Source organism: Quercus robur, chromosome 10 (genome assembly GCF_932294415.1).
Source record: "Quercus robur chromosome 10, dhQueRobu3.1, whole genome shotgun sequence".
Taxonomy (NCBI): Eukaryota; Viridiplantae; Streptophyta; class Magnoliopsida; order Fagales; family Fagaceae; genus Quercus; species Quercus robur.
In genome coordinates this window covers 20,518,724-20,544,529 of record NC_065543.1, presented here as the reverse complement: position 1 = coordinate 20,544,529, position 25,806 = coordinate 20,518,724, and the positions used below count along the sequence as shown (strand labels likewise).

General features: G+C 35.9%; 2 protein-coding genes and 1 long non-coding RNA gene across 3 annotated transcripts; all 3 read right to left on the bottom strand.

The window, feature by feature from the left end:
- Nucleotides 1-322: 322 nt before the first annotated feature.
- Nucleotides 323-4,069, bottom strand: LOC126703439 (uncharacterized). The gene is made up of 2 exons (XR_007648072.1): nucleotides 3,790-4,069; nucleotides 323-659 (listed from the first exon to the last, which is right to left on the bottom strand). It is a non-coding gene; the product is annotated as an uncharacterized LOC126703439 (long non-coding RNA).
- A 6,966-nt stretch (nucleotides 4,070-11,035) lies between these two features.
- Nucleotides 11,036-11,567, bottom strand: LOC126702646 (defensin-like protein 1). Its single transcript, XM_050401411.1, has 2 exons — nucleotides 11,527-11,567; nucleotides 11,036-11,335 (listed from the first exon to the last, which is right to left on the bottom strand). The coding sequence occupies exons 1-2, from the start codon at nucleotides 11,565-11,567 to the stop codon at nucleotides 11,152-11,154; spliced, it is 225 nt and encodes a 74-aa protein (XP_050257368.1). The 3' UTR covers nucleotides 11,036-11,151.
- Nucleotides 11,568-16,368: 4,801 nt separating this feature from the next.
- Nucleotides 16,369-17,100, bottom strand: LOC126702124 (defensin-like protein 1). The gene is made up of 2 exons (XM_050400755.1): nucleotides 16,969-17,100; nucleotides 16,369-16,721 (listed from the first exon to the last, which is right to left on the bottom strand). The coding sequence occupies exons 1-2, from the start codon at nucleotides 17,021-17,023 to the stop codon at nucleotides 16,552-16,554; spliced, it is 225 nt and encodes a 74-aa protein (XP_050256712.1). The 5' UTR covers nucleotides 17,024-17,100; the 3' UTR covers nucleotides 16,369-16,551.
- Between the last annotated feature and the right edge of the window lie 8,706 nt (nucleotides 17,101-25,806).

Sequence of the window (25,806 nt, the reverse complement as noted above, 5' to 3'; positions counted from 1 at the left end):
CAAATGTACAAAAATATACTCAAAACACTAGTACACCATTACCAAACCAATTGATATATAAATAATCATTAGAGCATTTGTCCACAACCTATGTCAAAAATTACAAAACATGATTCTAAATTAGAAAACATGTCAAAGAAGTTATGAGAATCAAAAAACCAGACCACAAGAAGAGATGATAAGAGCACCTTCTGTAAGCCTTATTATTTGACATGTGATACAAACTTTTTTTTTTTTTTTTTTTTTTGAGGTTAAATGGCAAATTTTTTTTTCAAAACAAAGCAAACTATACACTAAGAGCAAACTTGCTCAGTGCAATATAAGACACCTCCGACTGAAAGGCTTTTGAAACAATATCAAATCTCTAGCATACAAGACATGTTCTAGAGCATATACAATATCTTCCTAGTCTACCATATATTTGTCTATCTATACAGAATTAAGAAGGAAAGGGGGCATTCCTCCACCCAAATTCCTTAGAATTCCTCTTGAGAGCTTCCTTTGCTATTACATGAGCTACTTGATTACGTAAAGAATTTGTAAAACTAAAAACTTTTCTGAAGTGTGATGCTCTCCACTGGATGTCTTCAATCAATGTTCCAAAAGGGGCAAAGACATTTCTTTGGATTTTGTAGAGCTAGGAATAGATCAGTAGTCACCTTCAAGCATGAGATCATACAAACTCAAGTCAGCAACAAACTATATTAGTAAACTTATTATTTGACAAGTGATACAAACTGTATTAGTAACAAGAAAATCTATATAAAAGCGACATACATTTTTTTTTTTTTTTGGATAAGTATATACAAGCAGCATACATAGACTCCCTCTAAATAATTACAAGCTAAAATTCAAATTATTAACAAAGTCTACAAAGGAAGGGATACAAACACCAAAAAATCTAGTAGAATACTTATACAATTACAACAAAAATAAATATTTCTCAAGAATTGATAACTCAAAGCCATTATATGTGTGGTTACTTATCTCTATCGTTATTGTCCATATAAGCAAAGGGGTATCCTAATAAGAAACAATTAAATATGAAAGCTCATTCAAGTTGCAACTATGATCCTGATGATTACCAAACTCACATTAGGCATTCAAATCAGCCAATGTTCTGAAATTTGGAACTTACTCTCGGTTAATGCCAAAGCCAAGAGACCTATACACACACCAACTACAAGCAGGTCACTTTCAGTTCAATCACTGCACATTCGGCCATAGCCAATATCCCAATTTTAAAACCCAAGCAAAATCAGCAAGCTTTATACTTAACAATAAAACTTAGTCATCAAATAGATCAAAATTGAAACAAAATGAGATCCAAGGGTTCAGAAAATAAAAATAAAATTTAAAGAAAAAAAAATAATAGAGGGACCCTTAACACCAACTATAGTTACCACAAATCTATGGCAAAGAAGAGAAACAAATTAAATTAAATAAAAGCATAATATTTCGTGCTATAAATGAAAAAAAATGATGATCTTGGCAAAGACAACAAGAAAAACCATAAATTTGATATCACAATTTCCTATAGAAACATGGGAAATGTCCCCAATTGTATACATCCTATATGCTTGGGTAGGCCAAAATGGCCCAATACCATGTTTTTTTGAAATTTTTAGCAACAGAGCACTGTTTCGGAAATAATTTGGGATCTACCACTTTTTGTGGTACTCGAGCATGGTGAGCTCGAGTACCATCTTTTCATTGGTCAAACATCTTCTCAAAAAAAAAAAACGCCGCTATAAGGCCCGAAAACGTCACTATAGGGCTTAAAAACGCCACTATAGGGCTCCTTGAAACTGGTATGGGGACTTATAAAAAAATTTTGCAGGAAAACGCCGCTATAGGGCCCAAAAATGTCACTATAGGGCTTAAAAACGCCACTATAGGGCCCCTTAACCTGTTATGGGGGACTTACAAAAAATTTTTTGCAGGAAAACGCCGCTATAGGGCCCGAAAACGTCACTATAGGGCCTCTTGAACCTCGTATGGGGGCTTAAAAACGCCGCTATAGGGCCCGAAAACGTCACTATAGGGCTTAAAAACGCCACTATAGGGCTCCTTGAATATGGGGCACCGGTGGATTAAAAAAAACATGGTACTCGAGCTCACCAAGCTCGAGTACCAGAAAAAGTGGTATTTCCCTAATTATTTCCGAAACAGTGCTCTGTTGCTAAATATTTCAAAAATTAATGCTAATGGGCCATTTTGGCCTGCTTGGGTAACTATTTTTTTGGTATCAACAAAGTTCTATTACTTATCCAAAAATGGCATAATACTAATATTAATACCATAAAAAAATAAGGGAAAAATACATAAACCCCTTGTGGTTTCTACGTAAAACACAGAACCCCATTTCCATTCCTTTCTTCTTTTTTCCTTTCCATTACTTAAATCCATTCTACTCCATTATGGTTTAACAAAAACCAAGCAAACCCAATCAACAAAACCCCCCAATCATTCTGTGCATCTAGCAACAAAAACACCAACAACCTAACCAACAAAAACCCTGACAAATCCAATAAATAGACATTAGAGAGATTGTTGCTAAAAGCATTATCAGTTAGCTTGATGTCCAATCCAAAAGTTTTGTATTTGTTTTACCAATATATTGGACACCTTACATCATTGTAGAAAATAAAGCATTCACATAATGGGAAAGAAAAAGGGGGGAAAGAGTGACTGAGAGTCAATTACAATGCTCAACCACAAGACAGAAAATCAAAAATCCCTAGCATAAACAATGCAGCAATGAAATCAGATTGTCGCCCAAAAATATTGCCAAGAGCTTTTATTTAGCAAACATTAAACAGTCTAAAAACGGAAACTTAAGTTTTTTAAAAACCAACACTTGCCAAAAAACTCACCATGGGGGGAAGGTCGAAACTTAAGTTTTCAAACACCAATATTTGCCTAAACAGTCATTAGACATGATTACCTATTGTGAAACAACATTTTTTAACATACTAAAATCATATAACAGCACTACATAATACAATTATTACTGTTAGGACACAAAGAAGAGTGAACTATGTAGTCATACAATAGCACTACATAACAAAATTGTGGCTCTTAAAACACAAAGAAGTGGATGGGGCAGCCAACAGGAAAATGAACCTCCTAACCAATGTTATAGAAATGAAACGATACCCTGGTTCATAAAAGCTTCTCAAAATCACACCTAGCAATAACAATTCAAAGACTAATAATTCAGAACATAGAAAGTAATCCCAGTTCATAGATTCAAAGAAGAAAACCCTCAGCTTCTTCTTTTTTTAAGGAACAAGCCTCAAGCTATTAGTAATGAGCAATATTAGCACAAAACTAGCAATACCCAAAACCCTTAAACTTCAATTCCAAAACCCAAAATCCCAAACACAACTATACCTAGAACCCTTAAACTTCAATTCCAAAACCCAAAATCCCAAACACAACTATACTAAACCTAAAATCAAACCAACAAACCCAGATTGATATATTACTCATTGAAATGAAAATGAAGTGAGAAGTGAGAAGGTATCTTCCTCTTGGGGACAGCCATAAGCTCCATAGATCCACCAAAGGAGAAACTTGGGAACTCAAATCCGTATCCTACGTTGCCTTTTGGAACATCTATAGATGTTGAAGCAACTTGCTTTCCAGATGAGTTTGAAACCAAAATACAGAAGAAAAAAAACCATAAATAATTCATGAGGCTCCAAAAAAACCCATAAACCCAGAAAAACCCATCAATAATTTGAAATCCAAATTTGGGACAAGGGAAAATCATGTAAAACAAACCTTTGGATCGTGGCTCACAGTGGCTCCGATATGTTTCCAAGCTCCACGCACAGCTCCGACGACCTCTGTGGCGGTGAGCTTCGGTGTGTGGTGTGGTGGAGGTTTGGGCAAGCAAAGATGGAAGACGGAGGAAGCTTTTGTCTGAGGGCTGTGGGTTTTCTTAATTCATTCTCACACACAACTCGGGTGAACTCTATGGCGGTGAGCTCTGGTGTGTGGTGTGGTGGAGGTTTGGGCAAGCAAAGATGGAAAAGGGCTATGGTGGTGAGCTTTTGTCTGAGGGCTGTTGTTTTTTTCCTTTGTTCTCTGTTTGGAGAGGGATTTAAGTGAGAACTTAATATTGTCCACATGGCAGGAGTTTATTGGCTGGTGTAAAACACTGGTTTTACGCTATAGCCTGACTAAATGTATTCTCAGAACAATAATAAGTAACAAATACTACTTTGTTGTGGAGTACATGAAATCAAATTAGTGAAGATAAGACACAAACCCTAACTCGTGAAATACTTGGATGAATGATATCAGATTCTACTAAAAAGAATAACTGATAGTTGTTAGGATTAATATAGAGAGAGCAGAGAGTCAAAGAGAAACAATACCTCACAAAGCCAGGAGAGCTAAAGAATCGGCAATGGCAATGGTATAGAAAAATGGGAAGAGGTGAGGTTATGGGTTGGGTTAGGATTAATTTTAAGAAAATGAATACCCCTTATTTGGTTGGAATTTTTTGAAGAATGGGGACCAAACTAAAACCAACTTGATTTCTTGAAAAATTAGACCAAATTGGTTTTTTAATTTTTGCTAAAACCAACTTGATAGGTCTGGTTTTTTAATTTTCGCTACCTTGGCTAAATGTGGGATACTTCATTGTTGTTTTTAGTTTTTACTGCTAGACCTGTATGGCTTCCGCTGATATGTACAACCAAACATACTAGTTTATGTGGGTTTCAATTAGCTCAATTGGTAAAGTATCTGATGAGTGTATAAGAGATCTGGGGTTCAATCCCCGCCTACACTAAAAACTGATTGGTGTCTTGGTCTGATGATAAAGAGCTATCATCAGAAGTGGACGCCATAAGTTGAAACTCTCTCTAAAAAAAAAAAAAAAAAATACTAGTTTATTTCCTACTAAAAAAAAAAAAAAATACTAGTTTATTATTGTTATTATTATTATTATTATTTAATATGGAACATTCATTATTCTATTTATCTCACCATTCAATATACATTATTTTGTTTTAAATTATCATCAAACCCATGCTATTCTAATCTTCACTTTACTACTAAATAAAAATAAAAATTCATTTATTATTCATACTCTCTTTCTTGGACTTTGGGCTTTGTTTCTTATAGTTTTAGAAGTATAGTAAAGCTCTGTTTGGATACTGTTGAAAACTGAAAACTGAAAATACTGTAGCAAAATAATTTTTAAATGTATGAATAATATCATAGAACCTATTTTTAATGAAAAAGTTACTGAAAAAAGAGGTTTGTGGGTCCCGTGAACAATGCACAGGATCCACTGGTGTGACATAAAGTTTGAAAAACACGCTTCTCCCCCCCCCCCCCCCCCTTTCCCAAAAAAAGAAGAGAAAACGTAAACGCACAAACCTCAGTATCCAAATGGATACTAAAAGCAATTGGTTTTCTTTGAATCAATGTCAAGTTTCTGGGCGTAATTCCTAAAAACAAAGAGTAATGCTAGGGATATATATAGGGAAATGCTAATGAGGCAATTATTAATAATCCATTTAAAGAAAGTTTTTATGAGAAAATAAAAAAAAAAGTAATTAATGTTTTGACAGCTTTTTCCATTTCTCATAAAAGTGATGTCAAAACTTTCCTAAAATGGATTGTTAACCATTACCCTTAGGGCACTTGTTAGCATGAATTGTGGCATAAAGTTGTGCATTTTTCTATGTCCATAGCATTTCCAAGTTTAGAAAAGTCATCCTTCTCGCGAATAACAAGTACAACGTGAAAAAAAAGGTGCCAACATATATAGTAATAGTTAGTGATACTTTTATTTATTTATTTATTTTTATTATTATTATTATTTTGCAATATGAGTCGTAAAATGAGAACTACTTTCTATTTTACAAATAGAAGCATGTTGTAAAGTTGTGATTTACAACTATATTTTATGTTAGCTTTATTTCATGACAAAAAGTGATGTAATTGCTTTAATGTTATTCCTTGTATTTTGTGGGATTTTATTGTATTGGGTTTAGTATTAAGTTGGTGAAGAATTGAGCATGTATTGGAAGAACAAGTGGATTTCACGAGAAGATCTCGAGAAGCTAACCCGGAAAAGAGCCACATGAGAAGCACATGATTGGAAGTTGAAAAGTTGTGCCAGGCTGTTAGTTTTGTGAGTGTCTCATGGGTAAGGTCTGCCCGCGAAGTACTCGCGAAACTCTCTGCCTAGAGGATTTTTAAGTGTAATTTTTCTTACCCTTCACTCATACTATATATACCATAATTACCCATAAAAGTATTAAGGAGGTCATTCAGAGAAAAAAACCCTAGATAGCTTTTATACAACACACACACACACATACACACACACCCATCTTTTAGAAAGAGAGGTACTCATCCTTAGTAAGAAATCATTCTAGTCTCTTGAGAGGAGATTTTTAATTGTAGAGAGTGTTTTTGAGCTTGGGAAGCTTTGGGGATTTTCCAAAAGAAGCCGGTGAGGCTTGGCGAATGCAATTGGGCATATTGCGGGATCCGGAAAACTAGAGAAGACATGACTCTGTGAAGTCCGTTGGTAGCAGGAGCTTAAAGGGTTCAAGTACATTGGGTAGACTAAGTTTGGAGGGTCTTTCTTTATTCATGTACTCCAACTTTATTCTCTAGTGGATCGATTACCGCTTGAAGGGCAGCGGAGAGGTTTTTCGCCGAGTTCTTCAGTTTCCTTTTTGATAACACGTCTTGGTGTTATCTTGTGGTTGAATTTCTTCTTCCCTTACTCTTGTTCTTTACTTTTATTGTTTGTTATTTATGTTTATGCACTAGAGTAGTTATCGGTTTATTGCACTTCATTTACTCTTGTTCCGTACTTAGATAAGTTAGAATAAAAGCAATCTAGCCATATTTTTTAATTGGGGGTTTAAATAAGCTCTTGTGTTTTCACACACATTCGAGCTTTCACATGTGCATAGGCACTTGAATAGGCTTTCATATTAGGTTAAGTGCTGTAATTTGTATTTCAGAATAGGTTAAGTTTTGTAATATGTATCTGCTTGAATGGCGAAACTATAGAGAAACGGTAAGTCTAGAGACATAAAAATTTCACTACTAATTAATTAGATAGCAGGCTGTTATTGGTAGGTAAAATAATGACATCAGTGATAGACCAGATGAGATTCAATAAAATACTATCAATTCAACTATTATGGAAAATATTGTCTGTACTTTGTAACATTACACATAGAGAAAAGGAAGAAGTAATTCTTTGAGGGTGAAAGATTTCAAAGAGGAAAAGCCTATCAAATAAAATTTGGATCTTTTATATATATTGAAGAGGGTAAAAAAGTAGTCGACGGGCCGTTTAAATAAACTTGACGATGCTAGACCAGTGGTCCAGTAGTGGACAAATCTAGGATGAAAGGATGAAAGGTGGACGGATCTCACTATGGACGAAGCTCATCATGGACGGATCTCAGGGTGGATGGATCTCAAGGCCACGTGGCATGGTTTAAGTAACCACCAAGTAGCCCTAGATGGAAATAACTTGCATCCTACAATTGACCTTAGTTAATAGAATCCCGATATGAATAGAATCCTAATATGGGAAGAATCCCGCAATATACGCCCATCAATTATGATCTTTTCCATAAGGAAAAGCCCTCCCACGCAAGAAAGAAAGGTTGGTTCTATACTACTATAAAAACCCAAAGACTCAAAAAATAAGGTACGCATAATTCACCCTAACTTTGGCACTCTAGAGTTGTGAGAAGTTTTAACTTAACCTTCGGAGGGTATTTGGCTGGCACCACACCGATGCTCTCTATTAGGTCTTTTCTTTTTGTTGTGCAAGTATTGTTTCGAGCGTGCAAAGACTGTGTGGCTCACTGGTAATTTTTTGGCATCATCATCATCATATATATATATATATATATATATATATATATATATATTGTTGTCCATTTGATTTTGATAATTTGCCTTGTGGGAATCAGAAACACAATAATCAAAAAATGGTAAGGGAGTTTCTAATCAACACAGCTAATTTTTAACTAAAAGTTTGTTTGGGATCCATTTATTTTGTTGAAACTGAAATTTTTTTGTTGAAAATACTGTAGATAAAAGTAAAAGTTAATTGAAATAGTACAATGAGACCCATGAATAGTACCAAAAAGTGTAATAGGGCCTATGAATAGTAAAAATAAGCTGAATAGTAAAATAAGCTAGTTTTTTAATTTGGAACCAAATGCACACTAAAAAAGGGGAATTGGTTCCACAATGGGAAGATTAGACAAGAAAGCAAAGCCAAAGATTACAGAAAAACACACTTTCATATATAGAAATTAGTTGACCAAGGTACATATGGCTATTCTAAGGGAAGATACAAGTTTTTCTCCCACTATTTCTATCTCTTATTTTTCCTCCTCAAATTTCTGGATCCCCTTGTCTATTGGTGGCCTTGTTCTTTTATACTTCTCCTTCCTCCTTTCTAGCTGTTCCTCTCCCAGTTGGATTTGTGGAGATACTTGTCACATCAAACTCCCCTTCTGCCATTTCTTGATCATGAAGGCAGACTTTTGGGATGTTCTTATTGTTTAGGCTAATTATTCAGCATTTAATGTGGCTGACATTAGGTAGGAAGAGTTTTTTAATACGGAGGTGACTGTTGCATTGAGCTCTGCGTTTTCTTCTTCGTGCTCTTCAGGAAGATAATTGAAGCGATATTTTCGGTGAACCAGTTAGCCGCTTTTCGGTGAACTAGGCTCCTTGGATTACCTTGGTAATAGGCCTAGACAGCTAGCCTCTCTTCTTCTGGCCTTTGGCTATCCTATTTACATATGGGTTGGGCCTATTCCGTGGTGGTTCTTGGGGATACTCTCCTCGGATCAAGGTCCATGGGGCAAACTTATTCCAATTCCCCACATGCCTCCTATCATATATCATAAATATCATATATTTAAAAGCAAAGCCAAAAAATTATTTCTTAAATAATTTGCCTCCTTTCAAAGCTCAAGTTTTAGCCACCCCTTTCAATTTATTTACTAATTACAGAATTTTACCATTAGGGAAATGTTTTCAACTATTTTTATTCATAATTTGTTTCTATTTGTTTCATGGTTTGTTCTTGAAAAAGTTTTTCAAGAAAGACTTATTTTTGTTAGAAAGTCAACAAGTAACAATGTTGATTTTAATTTTTGTTACTGATTTAAGATCTTTTTTTTTTTTTTTTTTTTTTTTTTTTTTTTTTATTTGATTTATTTTTCGGGGACAAATTTGGTTCTTTGGGTAGAAGGATTTTTGTGGGATGGAACCGTTCTAAATGCACATCAAAATAGGTGGGGTTTGAGTAGCATAAGTAAGGGAGGTTTTGTAGAAGGCAAAAGTGCAAAGGTTTCGATTAAATTATTTGCTCAATTGATGACAGAGAGGTGAGAGAGATATTTATAAGAAGGGAAATGCTTTGCTCAATTGATGACAGAGAGGTGAGAGAGATATTTATAAGAAGAAAAATGCTAATGGATGCCCTTAGGACAATGATTAATAATCCATTTAAAGTATTTCAAAAAAATAATCTATTTAAAGAAAGTTTTTATTATAAAAGAAAAAAAATTAATGTTTTGACAACTTTTTTCATTTTCCATAAAAGTGGTGTCAAAACTTTCCTAAAATGAATTGTTAACCATTACCCTAAGAGTATTCATTAGCATGACCTTTATAAGAAAGGAGCTCTGCATTAATGTTGGCAAATAGCGACTATGAAGGAAGACATTTAAAGCTTGCTAGCTTGGGAAATGTAGTGCATTTTTTTTTATTTTTTTATTTTTATTTTTAAAGATAGTAACTATAGTGCTCGGTAGTTTTTCTGTTTTCAAGATTTATAAAAAACTTATAAAAAATGTTCTTAACTATAATCAAAGGCTTAATGGTATTTACTCTGAGGTTGGTAATTATTATCTTCTCAAGGTTTGTAATTCCATATGTATTGATACATGGATCGGTGATTATTTAAATGAAAATCTTATTTTGAAAATGGATTTATTTTGTCGTTTTGTGATTTTATAATTTTCTAACTGAATAAATTTTTTTCACTTTTTTTTTAATGTGCAAAAAATTGTTCAAAATTTTTGTTTATCGTCCAGGTTTTATAGTATCATATTCGTTATATATACAAATATTAACAACAATATATACTATTTGTTATTATTAATAATTAATATAATGTTTTTAATAATAATAATAATAATAATAATAGTAATAACAATAATAAATTATAATTTACACAGTCTTATAAAATATTGGCAAAATTCTTCAATTTTTTTTTTCTTTTTATTACATTTAATTTTTTTTTGTGTGTAATTAATATTTATTAGGCCCTTATAAAAAAAATAAAAAATCCTTGAAAGTGTAGTCCAATTTTTCTATTATTGCATAGAATTAAATCTCTCTCTCTCTCTCTCTCTCTCTCTCTCTCATTTTGCTTTCTAAATAAAAATGACACAATGTATATTGTTAAATCTAAGAAATTTTTTTTAAGATCTCTTTCTCACAAGCTATCTCACAAGATATGTAATCCACACGTGTGAAGTTCATTTATGCTACAAGAAAGAGGTCTCTAAGACTGTCTTATAAGACATTATTTTCAACCCAAGACATGTTGTACCAGAAATTTTACGACTGTCTTATAAGATTTTTTTTTCTTTTTTTGAGAATTAATCCATTAATTTATAAGTTGTATTAGTATCTAGCTTGTAGCGAAATTTATGAAATCATGGTATTATATATAATAAACGTGTTTAGAACAGCTTATTTTTATTGATTTATTTTATTTAAAATAAAGTTGAATAAAAGTAACAATTCTATTTTTTTTTAAATTAAAAAGAAAAATTAATGAGAAAAAAGAAATTGTGAGTAATAAAGCAAACACATGTTTGAAATAAATTGTGAGTGCTATTACCTTGGGCATGCAAGTCATCACTGGATGATACTTTATTCAACCGGCTAAAAGCTAACATGATAGATTCTCCCCAAATGGAAGAGAACAATTTATTTGTACATCACCACCAACACACAAACATGTACACAACTTATAGAGCTGCAACTAAATATAGCTATTATTGGTGACTACAATATCAGATGCTTGTGCAGATCTCGTTTAATTAGTTGCACCGATTAACAATTTCTAGTGCAGAAACAACGGCGACGGAATCCTCTGCATTTGCCACCAGGGAAACCTTCATTCCTGCATACCATAGCACAGTTGTGGTGACTGAAGCATCCACCATGGAACCTGTGGCTCTTTGACTCGCAAAGTCTTGCCTCTGTTGGCACCACCATCTCTTCTGATATCATAAACCCATACACACACAAACCACGTTTTAGTATCACTAAAAAGTAATTTAAATATTTATTTATTAAATCATTGAATTCCACCAATCGCATTCTTTACTATATTAGTTTGTAAATTATTTATGGTAAAATTTGTTATAGGTTTTACCATTTTCCATAAAATAAAGGGCTAAAGAGAGTCATATAGAAGCCAAGAGAAAGAAAAGCAACATGAAAAGCCCAAATGACTTCCTCTCCATAATATTTCTTCTTCTTCTTCTTCTTGAGCCTAACTCCTCTACTTAAAATAATTCTACAACCACAGTACAATTGAAGAACAGGTGTATATGGGGTTGTGCTTGTGCATTCCCTGCCATTTATATAGTAGAATTCAGAACGACACGTACTGTTCTTCGTGTCAGAAAGCCAGATAGAGAGTGAGGTGACGGTGCATATGCTACAAATTAAAAGCTGGGTAATAAAGATAGCATCGATCACGTGAATTCAACTAGCAAGAGCATTGTTGTCAAACCATAATTCCGTCACGAGGACTGATTTGGTGTGCCATGGTTTGGCGTTTGTGAGTTGGTTTTGTTTTGTAAGCAATGCACAATCTTTTATTTATTTACTTATTTTGTTTTACCTTTACACCTGTTCAAATAAAATTCTGTTACCAAAAATTTCAAATAATCTAAAATAAATATTTATCATCAAAATCATATCTCTAAAGTAGCATGATAAGATGTCCTCCAATTTCACATACACATAGTTATTTACTATAAATTCACTTCTCTCTCATCTTTAAATTAGGAAAAAAAAAACTTCACTTCTCACCTACGAATTCTATAGCTTCAAAAAGATGATGACAAGTCCAATTTGTGGTACAAAGTGCATTAGAGGAGTTGATTTATTTGGCATCTTTCCCATGATACTACAACAGAAAAACTAGAAAAACTCAAGGTCTATTTGGTAATGTTGTTTTAGTAACATTGTTTGTATTTTTTAGAAATACGTGCAAGTAAAAAGTGCGTGAAAATACTTGTTACATTATTTAAACACTGAAAACTGTTATTTAAACAACAGTAACAAACGGACCCTCAATGTCCAAGGTTACTACTCATTACAAAATATGTATTAATTTGTTGTGTGCAGTGTGCGATATGCGATGCATGCGTGTGCGCGCACAAACATATATATATATACACACACACATATACTTACTTTAGTCACAATGTTGTTTATCGGGATGCATTTTCTTCTGCTGTTCCTTCTTAGTTGAAATGTGTTACATAAAAATTTATTGAAATTCATTTACTGTTCTAACAATGTTTATATATTAGGCATACCTTGTAATTTTTGGGACATCTTTTAATGATTCATTGGACTTCTTTTCATGTCATATCATGATTATGTAGTTGAATTCTATATGTGATTTTTTTTTTTTTTTTTTTTGGTTGGGTGAATAGGGTTTATTTATGTTGTTCCCTTTTCCCTATTCTTTGTAATCTTTATTTTGAATATTAGATGTTATATCTCTACCCATTGATGTAACACAAACAATAGAATTGTGTATCTATTTGTAACTATTTTTTCACCAAATACTTTATTTAAGGAATCAATAAAATATTTGACTACCTTTAGTTATATTCATTATTATTATTATTATTATTATTATTTATAAAAGGGGGAGTATTATTTAATTATATATAATGTCAAACAATAGCAGGCATTACAACCTTTACATTACACATTCTAGTAGTTCCTATATGTTCCATATCCCATACAAAAGTCGTATATACAAAAGTGGAACAGGTATCATAGGTTTCCAAAAGACACTGTTGCTGATTTCCCCTCCTTGCTAGAGCATCCATGTAGCCATTAGCTTCACGGAATATGTGATATACCTGGACGGTCCAATTGCGCATCATAAGGTTCCTGCAATCACATAATATTGGGTTAATAACTGGTGGGATATCATTATTATTAGTTAACCAAAAAAGAACTGTCATATAATCTATTCCAAGATGAATAAATCTGAAACCCAAGTTCCATGCCAAAAGGAGTCCCTCGCGAACTGCACCAAGCTCAGCGATATTATTGGAAGTAATACCCATATGTAGTGAAAAACTTGAAATCCAATCTCCTAAGCTATTGCGCAACAATCCGCTTGCACCAGCTAAACCAGGATTACCTAATGAGCTACCATCAGTGTTTAATTTTATAAAAGGTTCTGGCAGAGCATTCCATTTAATAATCCTAGGAATTTTAATTTTAATATTCTTTGCTGGGCATACCAAAAAGAAGAATTCAGTAGCACACTAAACCACTTTGTGTATAATATGATTTTGTGAACAAGATTGATTTTTAAATATACGTTCATTCCTTGCCAACCATAAGTGCCAACATAGGAAGGTAAAGTAAATTTTCCAAGGTAGTTGATAGTGGAAGATGATAGAATCTGATGTAGCGTTGGTATGTAGCCAGTTTTGAAGTGAAAGGTGAAAAAATGATAGTGGTAAAATACTTGGAGAATGATACCATATCCTCTTAGCCCAAAGAAACTCTCTTAAAATATGAATAGTAGTTTCAGGATTGTTACACCTAGGACAACAACTATTTATTTCTGGGCAAGAAAATGACAGATATAGACGGGTAGGCAAATGGTTTCATATGGATTTCCAAATAAAAAATTAATTTTTTTTGAGACATTGTAGTTTCCAAATCCAATTCCAATAGGTTTTTGCAAAAGGAACATTAACTTGTTGGTATAAAAATTTCGATGTAGATCGAATCGAACAAACACTGTTATTCTAAGGCCATATAAAAATATCCGATAACCTAGCCAGTTGGACTATAGGAATGCCTTGTATAAGTTGTTCAATATGTGTTGAGATGGAAAATTGTAAATTTTATAACCTCCAAATATTATTATCCCGTAAGGAACTAAGTAACCTCTGTTCTTCATTGGGTAGAAAAGGGCCATGAATATAACTTCGTAGCGGCCCTCCAGGTATCCAGTGATCCTCCCAACACGAATGCTCTGTCTTTCCAAATATGAGATGCTTTAGGGTTTATGCCACTATCATACAAACTTGTATGGGGAAAGTATTTGGCTTTGAAGACTTAAGCCCATAGCATGGATGACTTCTGTTGAAGCCTCCAGGCCTGATTCATAAGCAAAGCCACATTCATATGACGTGCAGTTTTTAGACCCAGCCCTCCCGCATCTTTAGGAGTAGTGATGGTTCCCAAACTCACCATATGGCAATGTCTGTGGTTGGCAGTATCTCCCCATAGGAATTTGCTATTTAATTTATCTAGTTGCCAACTAATTTTTTTGTAGGAGAAGGGTGGTTTGCTTGGCATGAATAGGGATAGATGCCGAGGTGGAGTTGATTAAAGTAACATAGCCCACAACAGAAAGGTATTTAGTTTGCCAGTCTTCAATCTTTTTCTGTATATTATCCACTATATATTGATAAGTAGATGCCTTTCAACGGGTAGTGAAAATAGGAGTTCCTAAATAAGTTCCAAGTTGAGTCGTAGTGGGGATGTCAAAGATGCCAGCAATCAGTTCTTTTGTTCGCCTAGATGTGTTTGGTGAAAGCCAAAGACGTGATTTTTGTGTGCTAATAATTTGTCCAAAATACTTACAAAATATTTGGAGAATATTTTTAAGATTCTAGCACTCCATTATTTTTGCTTTTGAGAAAAGAAAGATATCATCAGCAAAGAAAAGATGAGAAATATAATTTGACCCCTAAATGTAACAGGATGAATAGCTCTGTCTTGAACCGCCTCTTCTAGAAGGATAGATAATCTTTCCAAACATAGAATAAATAAGTATGGAGATAAATGATCTCCCTGATGTACCCCCTAGATGGAATAATAGGTGATAAAGGTGTACCATTCCACATAATATTAAAACGAGTTGAGAAAATCATATTCTTAATAAGATGAGTTAGTTTAGGGGGAATATGGAAGAATTCAAGTGTTTTCTGAATAAACAATCATTCAAGACAGTCATATGCTTTTTCAAGATTTTGATTCATTGATAATATCGTTAAAAAGCTACAGTTAGCCTTTATTCTAGCTAAGGGGCATAGACTACACTTATAAAAAAAAAAAAAAAAAAAAAAAAAAAAAAATAGATTTGGGTTACATTTTGATCATTTCATGGCTTCTATTTTTCTAAGTGGGTTCTCTTTGAAAGTGTGTGTGTTTTTTTTTTTTTTTTTTTTTTTTTTTTTTTTTTAAATTAATTAATTAATTAATTAATTATTTTCTGAATGGTGAAACTTCATGAATATCTAGCTAAGTTGATCCCAGAAGAAGTGATTATATCAGCTATCTACACTTTCATTAATTATTAAGATAATTTACCTTTAAACTCCATTGCTAGTATAGCATATTTTACGTAAAACTCAATTACAAAAGTTTTAAGAAATTTACCAAAAATTTCAAGTAATTTAAAAGATCATAATTTTTTATTTAATATAGTGAAATGACTGAATATATATATATATATATATATATATATATATATAAATGTATTACAAGTCGTAAATTAATGTGTTATTTTCATGTGACTTAAAAATTATTAAAATAGTTAATTTACTTTACATATATCTATTAAAGTTTCAAGTGACTTACTAATTCTTAATATAAATTCGATTTATTCACATATAATTTAAGTCGTGTGTTACATGGGCAGAATATTATGGATATAAACAAAGGAATATGACCATTTACAATATGTCATTTCAATAAATTATAAACGCACAGATTTTGTCATATTATTTAGAATTTTAAATGAGATAACACTCTTTATATGGTCAAATTCAATAAATAAAATATTGGACAATGAAATAAACAATCTCAGTTTCCCAAAGTGAGTCCTTATTATAAAATTTGAATGATTACTTGTCTATATATATGTGGTGGTTAAACAACATGGTCATGCTATGGAGAGAATCTCTTATGATATATAAATTGACAATAATAAGAAGCAAATAGATGTTTAAAATAAAATGATTGCTATTTCCTTGAGCATGCAAGTCATGACTGAATGACACTTTACTCAACCGAAAAGCTATAAGCAATATGGGAGAGAACAATTTATTTGCACATCACAACCAAAAACTCTAGAGCTGCAACTAAAAATAACTTTTATTCGTCACTACAATCAAGAGCTGATGCAATTATATATGCTGCAAGCATATCCTTTCATTGCACTTGGACCGATTAACAAATTCTAGTGCAGAAACAGCGGTGACGGAATCCTCTGCATCTACCACCAGAGAAACCTTCATTCCTGCACACCAGAGCACAGTTGTGGTTACTCATGCATGCACCCTTGAACTTATGGCTCTGTGACTCGCAAACTCTTGCCTCAGTCGGCACCACCATCACTTCTGATATCATAAAACCCACACACAAAAACCACATTTTAGTATTATTATAAGTGATCCAACAAATCAAATTTGGAAAAGAAATAAAATAAGAGCGAATGTGTCACCTATATCGTAAAAATAAAAAATAAAAAGTCTACCGATCACATTTATATTTATATATCGGTTAGTAAATATATATTTCATAGTAAAATTTCAAATAGCTAGGTTTAATATTTTCCATAAGATGATGAACGAAAGAGAGTCTTACGAGAAGCCAAGACAATGAATAGCAGCATGAAAAGCCCAAGTGACTTCCTCTCCATGATGTTCTTATTTTTCTTTTAGCCTATCTCCTATACTGAAATTAATTCTAAAACAACTACAGAATTGAAGCACAAGTGGTTTTTGGAGTTGTGTCCTGCCATTTATATAGCAGAATTCATATCGACACGTACTGTTCCTCGTGTCAGAGAGGCAGAGAAAGAGTGTGGTGAGTGGTGACGGTGCATATATATATATATATATGCTCTGTTCTGTAAAACAGAGATAAGCATCGATCACGTGGTGCATGCATGGCTGTCAGCGTCACGAGGACGGACTTTTTTATTTTTTATTTTATTTCTGACCTAAGTCACGAGGACTGCTTTGGTGGTGCCATGGTTTGGCGTTTGTGAGTTGGTTTTGTAGGGGTTTTATAAATATGTCATTTTGACACATTAAAAAATTTAATTTATTATTTTAATATATGTTATTTTAAAATTTATCATTTATCACATTTTTAATTTTTTAATTTTATACATTAAAATAATATATAAAAATATTTAAAAAACCCATCAATATTAAAAAAATATATAAAAAATAAAAACCCACCACCATACGCAAACACAAACACAAAACTGTATCAAACCCACAACCATACACAAGTACAGCCCGCCATCACCACCCACAGGTACAACCCGCCACCACCACCTAATACTACTTCAAAAAAACAATCTCCAAAATCAACACAAAACTCTAAAAAAAATAAATAAAGAGATGAATCAACTCCATTTATACAACCCAAATCACATGGAATCAAACCAACTCCACCACCATCGCCCACAATCACATGGAATCCACAACCCAAAAAAAAAAAAAAAAAAAAACTGCCGAAACCCACCACTATACACAAGCACAGCCCACCACCACCACCCACAGCCACAGGTACAACCCGCCACCACCAATAACAATCCACCCACCCCCACCCAATACTACTTAATAAAAAAAAAATCCCCAAAATCAATACAAAACTCTTAAAAAAAAAATGAAGAGATAAATCAACTCCATTTATACAACCCAAATCACATGGAATCAACCCAACTCCACCACCACCCACAATCACATGGAATCCACAACCAAAAAAAAAAAAAAAAAAAGCCCAAACTTAAATGTGATCTCCACCAGTTGACCTCATCGATGAGGCTGAACTCCACGGCAACGTCCGATCTCAATGGCAATGGTCTAGGTGGAGAAAAAAGAAGAAAGAGAGAGTGTGACAGGAAAAAGAAAAAGAAAAAAAGAGACACAGAGGCATAGAGTGACAGAAAAAAGAAAAAAAAGAAAAAGAAAGGAAGGGAGAGGTAAAGATTCTGGAGATTGGAGAAGAAAGAAGAATGAAAAAGGAAGAGAGTTGATAGAGAAGAAGGGAGTGGTGGAGAAAGAAAGAAGAAAAAGAAAGAGGGAGAAGAAAGAAAGTGATAAAGGAAGAGAGAGAAGAAAGAAAATCAAAAAGGAAGAGAGAGGAAATGAATAATTTTTTTTTATAGCATTTTTATCCGTACCGTTCCAAAGATGGAACGATATTGTTCATGTGTGGTAAAAATTATAACATTTGGAACATCTCATGAGGGGTTTTTTGGTATTTGGTGTGCCAAATGCCAAATTCAAATGCCAAATATTTGGCATTTGGCACACCTGATGGGAATGTTCTAAGCAATGCACAATCTTTCATGGTAGTGAGAATCAACCCGTTCACATGTAACTACTAGGGACCTTAATTAATATAATTATTATGTATATATGTAAGTTCCATGATAATGAAATGGGTTGTCTACATTATGGATGAAATAGATTTGAGTTTGTACTTGGGTACAACATTATCGAAGTTTTGTAATATTTTCACAATAGTTAAGGTGTAGTTGTTCAAAATAAAATAATAAAAAAATAAATTATGACCTATAATAATTAAAAATAAGAGTGTTGTGTAAATATTGCAAGATCTTGTTATGCTTATAAAATTTCTCCATATTAATCACTCTAGAATGAAAACAATATACATGTGGAGAGCTATGATAAGGGGGGGAGCATGGCCGGCCCTAGGCCTAGGCCAATTAGGCCACCGCCTAGGGCCCCCACTACTAGAGGAAGGCCCAAATTTTGGGGCAAAAATTGATATATTAAAAAAAGAAATTGAGATATAAGAAAAAAAAAATAGTTTTACATTTTTCCTTTACTTTTAAAAAGTCCTAAAGAATTGAGTAATATTAGAGATAACACAACTTTAAATACATGGGTCTTACAAATAGGATAATACTACAATTACAAACTATTTTATAACATTTTTACAAAATACTGTTATGGTCAACTTCTTAACAGTTCTCATCTGAGCTCATCAATAACATCACTTTTTTATTTATTTATAATCACTCACCACATCATCATTTTATAAATGTTTTTGTAAAAAAAAAATTGTATCTCTAGCATTTTCCCTTACAAATATATGTATCACTAATCGCAAGAAATAATTCAGATAGAAAAATGCTAGAAATATTATTAATTTTACTTGAAAACTTTAGAAATTGATGTGATAATTAATATGATATGTGGATGTCAATAACCTATTAAATACATTTTTAAATTATTATTTTAATAGGAGATATATTTTTGTAAGTCTAATGTTGTAAAATTTATAATATTTCTAATATCATTCATTCAAAGACTTGTTGTGGGGGGTAAAAGACCTGGAGGCCCATGCGAATATCTACATTTGGACCAAGGGCCCAGTCCAAGGAAAGACCCCTCCTCGGCCATGAGGAGAATCCTCCTCGGCATGGATATAGCCGAGGATAAAGGAGACAACCTGCCACTTGTAGTGACACACTATATCGTACCACAGAGCAGGAAAAGTACTATAGCAGGAAAGGACAGCGGAGAAAAGGGAGGTGTCTAGGGAAAAGACTGCCATTATTGCGTTCATGACCTTGTGCCTGACATGACAATACTTCCCTGTCCTTACAACCATTTTCAACAACTGGAGGGAGGGGCGGATGGGACAAGCACCTACCCTAGGGACCCCATTCAGGAGGAAGAAATCTACTATAAAAAGGGAGTAAAGAGAGACAGAGAGGGGGGGGGGGGGGGGGGGGGCGAAGACCCCCCAACACATAAGAGGGACCAGAAAGGGCTCTCGGAACCGTGCCGAGGACCAATTCTCCCAGATGAACTCAGTCCATCTCATCCTGATCGAGTAAAACACCATGATAAATCTTGTTCATACACCAAAGCCTAGCTCTTTGGCCCACTCTCTACAAATTTATTGTACCGGGCTTGCTGGTCTAAGGTCCCACGCATCTAGGGCCGAATTGGAAAAATCGGACCCTACAATTGGCGCTGTCTATAGGAAGAGCTTGTGCATTGGCGAATATGACGGTTAGTCACGGTCAAGCTCCTATCAATAAGAATCCCTTGAGAGGACCATTTTGGCAGTGGTGCGAGCTGCGCGAAAGCCCCCCATCATTTCCAAGAACACATCGCCATTATCATAGCTCAGCCTCCGTTTTGGGTAACACTTCGAAGTGTTCATTACGAAGGGAGGCTCGCTAGACAGCGTAGTTCAAGGGGCTTCGGACATCAGATATGCGCCCCCATGCACTTGTCAAGGAGCTAACTCTTGAGACCTCTAATATTCTGGTTCGCTGAATTCCCTACGAACAGGGAAGCCAAAGGCTAAACCGGAATCTATTCAAGTGCTAGACAGAACCAAGGTATTGCATGGTCCTCGAACTCAAACCTATGGGGAAACTAGACACTCTAACGGCCCAAGTGCTAGACAGAACCAAGGTCTTGCATGGTCCTCGGACTCAAACCTATGGGGAAACTAGACACTCTAAGTGCCTAAGTCCTAGATAGAACCAAGGTCTTGCATGGTCCTCGGACTCAAACCTATGGGGAAACTAGACATTCTAACGGCCCAAGTGCTAGACAGAACCAAGGTCTTGCATGGTCCTCGGACTCAAACCTATTGGGAAACTAGACACTATAACAGCCCAAGTGCTAGACAGAACCAAGGACTTGCATGGTCCTCAGATTCAAACCTATGGGGAAAGTAGACACTCTAACGGCCTAAGTACTAGACAGAACCAAGGTCTTGCATGATCCTCAGACTCAAACCTATGGGGAAACTAGACACTCTAACGGCAGAAGTGCTAGACAGAACCAAGGTCTTGCATGGTCCTCGGACTCAAACCTATGGGGAAACTAGTCACCCCAGAAGCCTAAGTGCTAAACAGAACCAAGGTCTTGCATAGTCCTCGAACTCAAACCTATGAGGAAACTAGACACTCTAACGGCCCAAGTGCTAGACAGAACCAAGGTCTTGCATGGTCCTCGGACTCTAACTTATGGGGAAACTAGACACTATAAGAGCCCAAGTGCTAAACAGAACCAAGGTCTTGCATGGTCCTTGGACTCAAACCTATGGGAAAACTAGTCATTCTAGAAGCCTAAGTGCTAGACAAAACCAAGGTCTTGTATGGTATTCGGACTCAAACCTATGGGGAAACTAGTCACTCCAAGAGTTTAAGTGCTAGACAGAACCAAGGTCTTGCATGGTCCTCGGGCTCAAACCTATGGGGAAACTAGACACTCTAAGAGCCTAAGTGCTAGATAGAACCAAGGTCTTGCATGGTCCTCGAACTCAAACCTATAGGGAAATTAGTCACTTCAGAAGCCTAAGTGCTAGACAGAACCAAGGTCTTGCATGGTCCTCGGACTCAAACCTTTGGGGAAACTAGTCATTCCAAAAGCCTAAGCGCTAGAAAGAACCAAGGTCTTGCATGGTCCTCGGACTCAAACCTATGGGGAAACTAGACACTATAAGAGCCCAAGTGCTAAACAGAACCAAGGTCTTGCATGGTCCTCGGACTCAAACCTATAGGGAAACTAGACACTCTAACGGCCCAAGTGCTAGACAGAACCAAGGTCTTGCATGGTTCTCAGACTCAAACCTATGGGGAAACTAGTCATTCCAGAAGCCTAAGTGCTAGACAGAACCAAGGTCTTGCATGGTCCTCGGACTCAAACCTATGGGGAAACTAGATACTCTAACGGCCCAAGTGCTAGACAGAACCAAGGTCTTGCATGGTTCTCGGACTCTAACCTATGGGGAAACTAGACACTATAAGAGCCCAAGTGCTAAACAGAACCAAGGTCTTGCATGGTCCTTGGACTCAAACCTATGGGAAAACTAGTCATTCTAGAAGCCTAAGTGCTAGACAAAACCAAGGTCTTGTATGGTCCTCGGACTCAAACCTATGGGGATACTAGTCACTCCAAGAGTTTAAGTGCTAGACAGAACCAAGGTCTTGCATGGTCCTCGGGCTCAAACCTATGGGGAAACTGGACACTCTAAGAGCCTAAGTGCTAGATAGAACCAAGGTCTTGCATGGTCCTCGGACTCAAACCTATGGGGAAACTAGTCACTTCAGAAGCCTAAGTGCTAAACAGAACCAAGGTCTTGCATGGTCCTCGGACTCAAACCTTTGGAGAAACTCGTCATTCCAAAAGCCTAAACGCTAGAAAGAACCAAGGTCTTGCATGGTCCTCGGACTCAAACCTATGGGGAAACTAGACACTATAAGAGCCCAAGTACTAAACAGAACCAAGGTCTTGCATGGTCCTTGGACTCAAACCTATAGGGAAACTAGACACTCTAATGGCCCAAGTGCTAGACAGAACCAAGGTCTTGCATGGTCCTCAGACTCAAACCTATGGGGAAACTAGTCATTCCAAAAGCCTAAGTGCTAGACAGAACCAAGGTCTTGCATGGTCGTCGGACTCAAACCTATGGGGAAACTAGACACTCTAACGGCCCAAGTGCTAGACAGAACCAAGGTCTTGCATGGTTCTCGGACTCAAACCTGTGGGGAAACTAGACACTGTAAGAGCCGAAGTGCTAGACAGAACCAAGATCTTACATGGTCCTCGGACTCAAACCTATGGGGAAACTAGACACTCTAACGGCCTAAGTGCTTGACAGAACTAAGGTCTTACATGGTCCCTTCGGCCCTCCGGCCTTATGGAAACTAACACACAATGGTGCCTTTCTGAGTGTTTAGACCAGGTACAGTTATGCCTCAGACCTCGGGCCAGACACCTAAAACAAGTTAAAGCTACGAATATTATCGGAAACGCGGAAAAGAACCCTAGTACCCAGCGACCCCCTTGGATAGTTTATTTTAGATTACACGTCCTTAGGCGGTCACCCCGTTTCGCAATACAGAACGTGTGGCTGTTATCCCGGTTAGTCTTATATAGTTAAGCTATTTAAAGTTGGCATTGTTGTGCTCGTGGGTTTCGATAAGTTCAAAGTAATAACTCTTTACCGACAAGAGCATCGGTTTTAAGTACGGTTCGAATGAAAAGACACCAGCACATTCATTCACAAAATAATTATTGCAGAAAAGAAAGGATGCATAAAATGTGATAAAATCATCTTTTATTAGATAAAGAGATAGTACAATATACATAAAAGGGCTTAGAAAAGCCTATATCATAAGCTAACTATAAAATAAAAAAATAAAAAAAATACACGGGAACGATAGATCCTTCAATTTTGCTCTAGTAGAAACTAAGCAAGTCTGGATGGCACCAGTGATGGAAGAGAAGAAGAAGCAGAGGCACCTAGTCCACAACCTTGCTCTAGCAGTGACTAAACAAGTCTGGATGGCACCAGTGATGGAAGAGAGGAAGAAACGGGGATGCCAAATCCCCATACTTGCTTTAGCAGCAATCGAGCAAGTATCGTCCTAGCAGCAATCGAGCAAGCATGGATGGTACCGGCAATGGGAAGTCCAAGCCCTCACATGCGTAACACATGGTGCCGGGTGGAAGTCCCAGTGCTGTCGCACCAAAAATCTAATGTGACCTCCACCTGCTTTGGATTTTGGCTGAAGGAAGAAGGGACTCCTTTCTTGCCCTATCGAGGAAAAGAAATGTCTTGAGCCTTTGTCTCCCTTGCCCCGACCGAGCCATTCTAAATCTCGGAGTCAACCAAGGCTTACGAAGAGGGTTTGGCTCCTTCACCCTCGCCTTAACCATGACCATTTCACTCCCTAAATCTCGGTCGCACTCGTAGTGGGGACTTTGGGAACATGTGGAGAATTAGAAGCCTAAAAAGCTCAAGGGTCTGCGAATAAAGGGGAGTGATCCCCCACTGTGTGTCTTATATAGGGGGCAAACCTGGTGGCAATCAATTCACCCAAATCTCCAAGAAGGAGTTGCAAACGAGATAAACTTCGCTCAATTTCCAAAACAGTCTTCAGCCGTTGGATTTATGCCACCTCGTGAAGAGACCCTAATTAAAGCACGCCTAGTGTACTGGAATGGCGGGAATGTGACTTAGATAGACTAAAAGAATGACTCACCACCAGGAACGCGCCTCAGGCAAACTAAGAGGCTTTAGCATTAATGGAGGGCAAGACTTGGCAGACCGTGACATAATCCCAATGTCACCAAAACCCTCATCTCCATCCGAGAATCCGGACAGCGGGATTTTGAGGGGCTATTGTGGGGGGTAAAAGGCCCGGAGGCCCATGCGAATGTCTACATTTGGACCAAGGGCCCAGCCTAAGGAAAGACCCCTTCTTGGCCATGAGGAGAATCCTCCTCGGCATGGATATAGCCGAGGATAAAGGAGACAACTTGCCACTTGTAGTGACACACTATATCGTACCACAGAGCAGGAAAAGTACTATAGCAGGAAAGGGCAGCGGAGAAAAGGGAGGTGTCTAGGGAAAAGACTGTCATTATTGCGTTAATGACCTTGTGCCTGACATGGCCATACTTCCCTGTTCTTACAACCACTCCCAACAACTGGATGGAGGGGCAAATGGGACAAGCACCTACCCTAGGGACTCCATTCAGGAGAAATAAATCTACTATAAAAAGAGAGTAAAGAGAGACAAAGAGGGGGGGGGGGGGGGCCAAAGACCCCCCAACACATAAGAGGGACCAGAAAGGGCTCCCGAAACCGTGCCGAGGACCAATTCTCTCAGATGAACTCAGTCCATCTCATCCTGATCGAGTAAAACACCATGATAACTCTTGTTCATACACCAATTCCTAGCTCTTTGGCCCACTCTCTACAAATTCATTGTACCGGGCTCGCTGGTCTAAGGTCCCACACATCTTGGGCCGGACCGGAAAAATCGGACCCTACACTTGTCTATTATCTTCTTGAAGTGTCACTAACCGCATTCATTTCTACATCGTTTGTATGTTTTTTAAGTAAAATTTGTTATAACTTTAGCATTTTCCCCAAAAAAGTATATTACAAAATAAAAGGAATGGATTTTTGTTATAAAAAATTATGATATTAAATACTAGTTAAATATTATTTAAATGATAACAAAGCGCCATTTAAATATATCACCTTAGGCCTCCAAATTTGTTGGGTCGCCCCTGAAGGGGAGATCCCAATTTTTGGATTGTTCTTTAGATAATGAGTCTTATAATATGAGGGCTTGAGCATTCACAACAACTAATGCCAAAATTCCTCTTTATTATCGAATAAAAACCTATTTTTTTCCTTTTTAGCTAACTACTTTTTAAAACACCCACATCTGAGCTCCTTCATGTCTCACCTACAACCCTACTTCAATACTTCAGTTGCCATTTAGAAACTTAATTATTAATTTCATACTCCATTTTATTAAAATATCTATAAAAAAAAAAATTTCTTCACATACAATCACCCACTCTTTAGTCTTCACCATTTGAAAAAAAAAAAAAAAAAAAAAAAAAGGAAGAAGAAAAAGAAGAAGAAGACAACCCACAAGACAGCTATGAC

What these genes read in the sequence shown, in the direction of transcription:
- LOC126702124 (XM_050400755.1), bottom strand. Translation starts at nt 17,023, where the DNA reads ATGGAGAGGAAGTCACTTGGGCTTTTCATGCTGCTATTCATTGTCTTG. An exon ending in ATTCATTGTCTTGGCTTCTC is followed by an intron (nt 16,722 to 16,968) that starts GTAAGACTCTCT and finishes TTATGATATCAG; the next exon opens with AAGTGATGGTGGTGCCGACT.
- LOC126702646 (XM_050401411.1), bottom strand. Translation starts at nt 11,567, where the DNA reads ATGGAGAGGAAGTCATTTGGGCTTTTCATGTTGCTTTTCTT. An exon ending in CTTTTCATGTTGCTTTTCTT is followed by an intron (nt 11,336 to 11,526) that starts TCTCTTGGCTTC and finishes GTGTGTGTATGG; the next exon opens with GTTTATGATATCAGAAGAGA.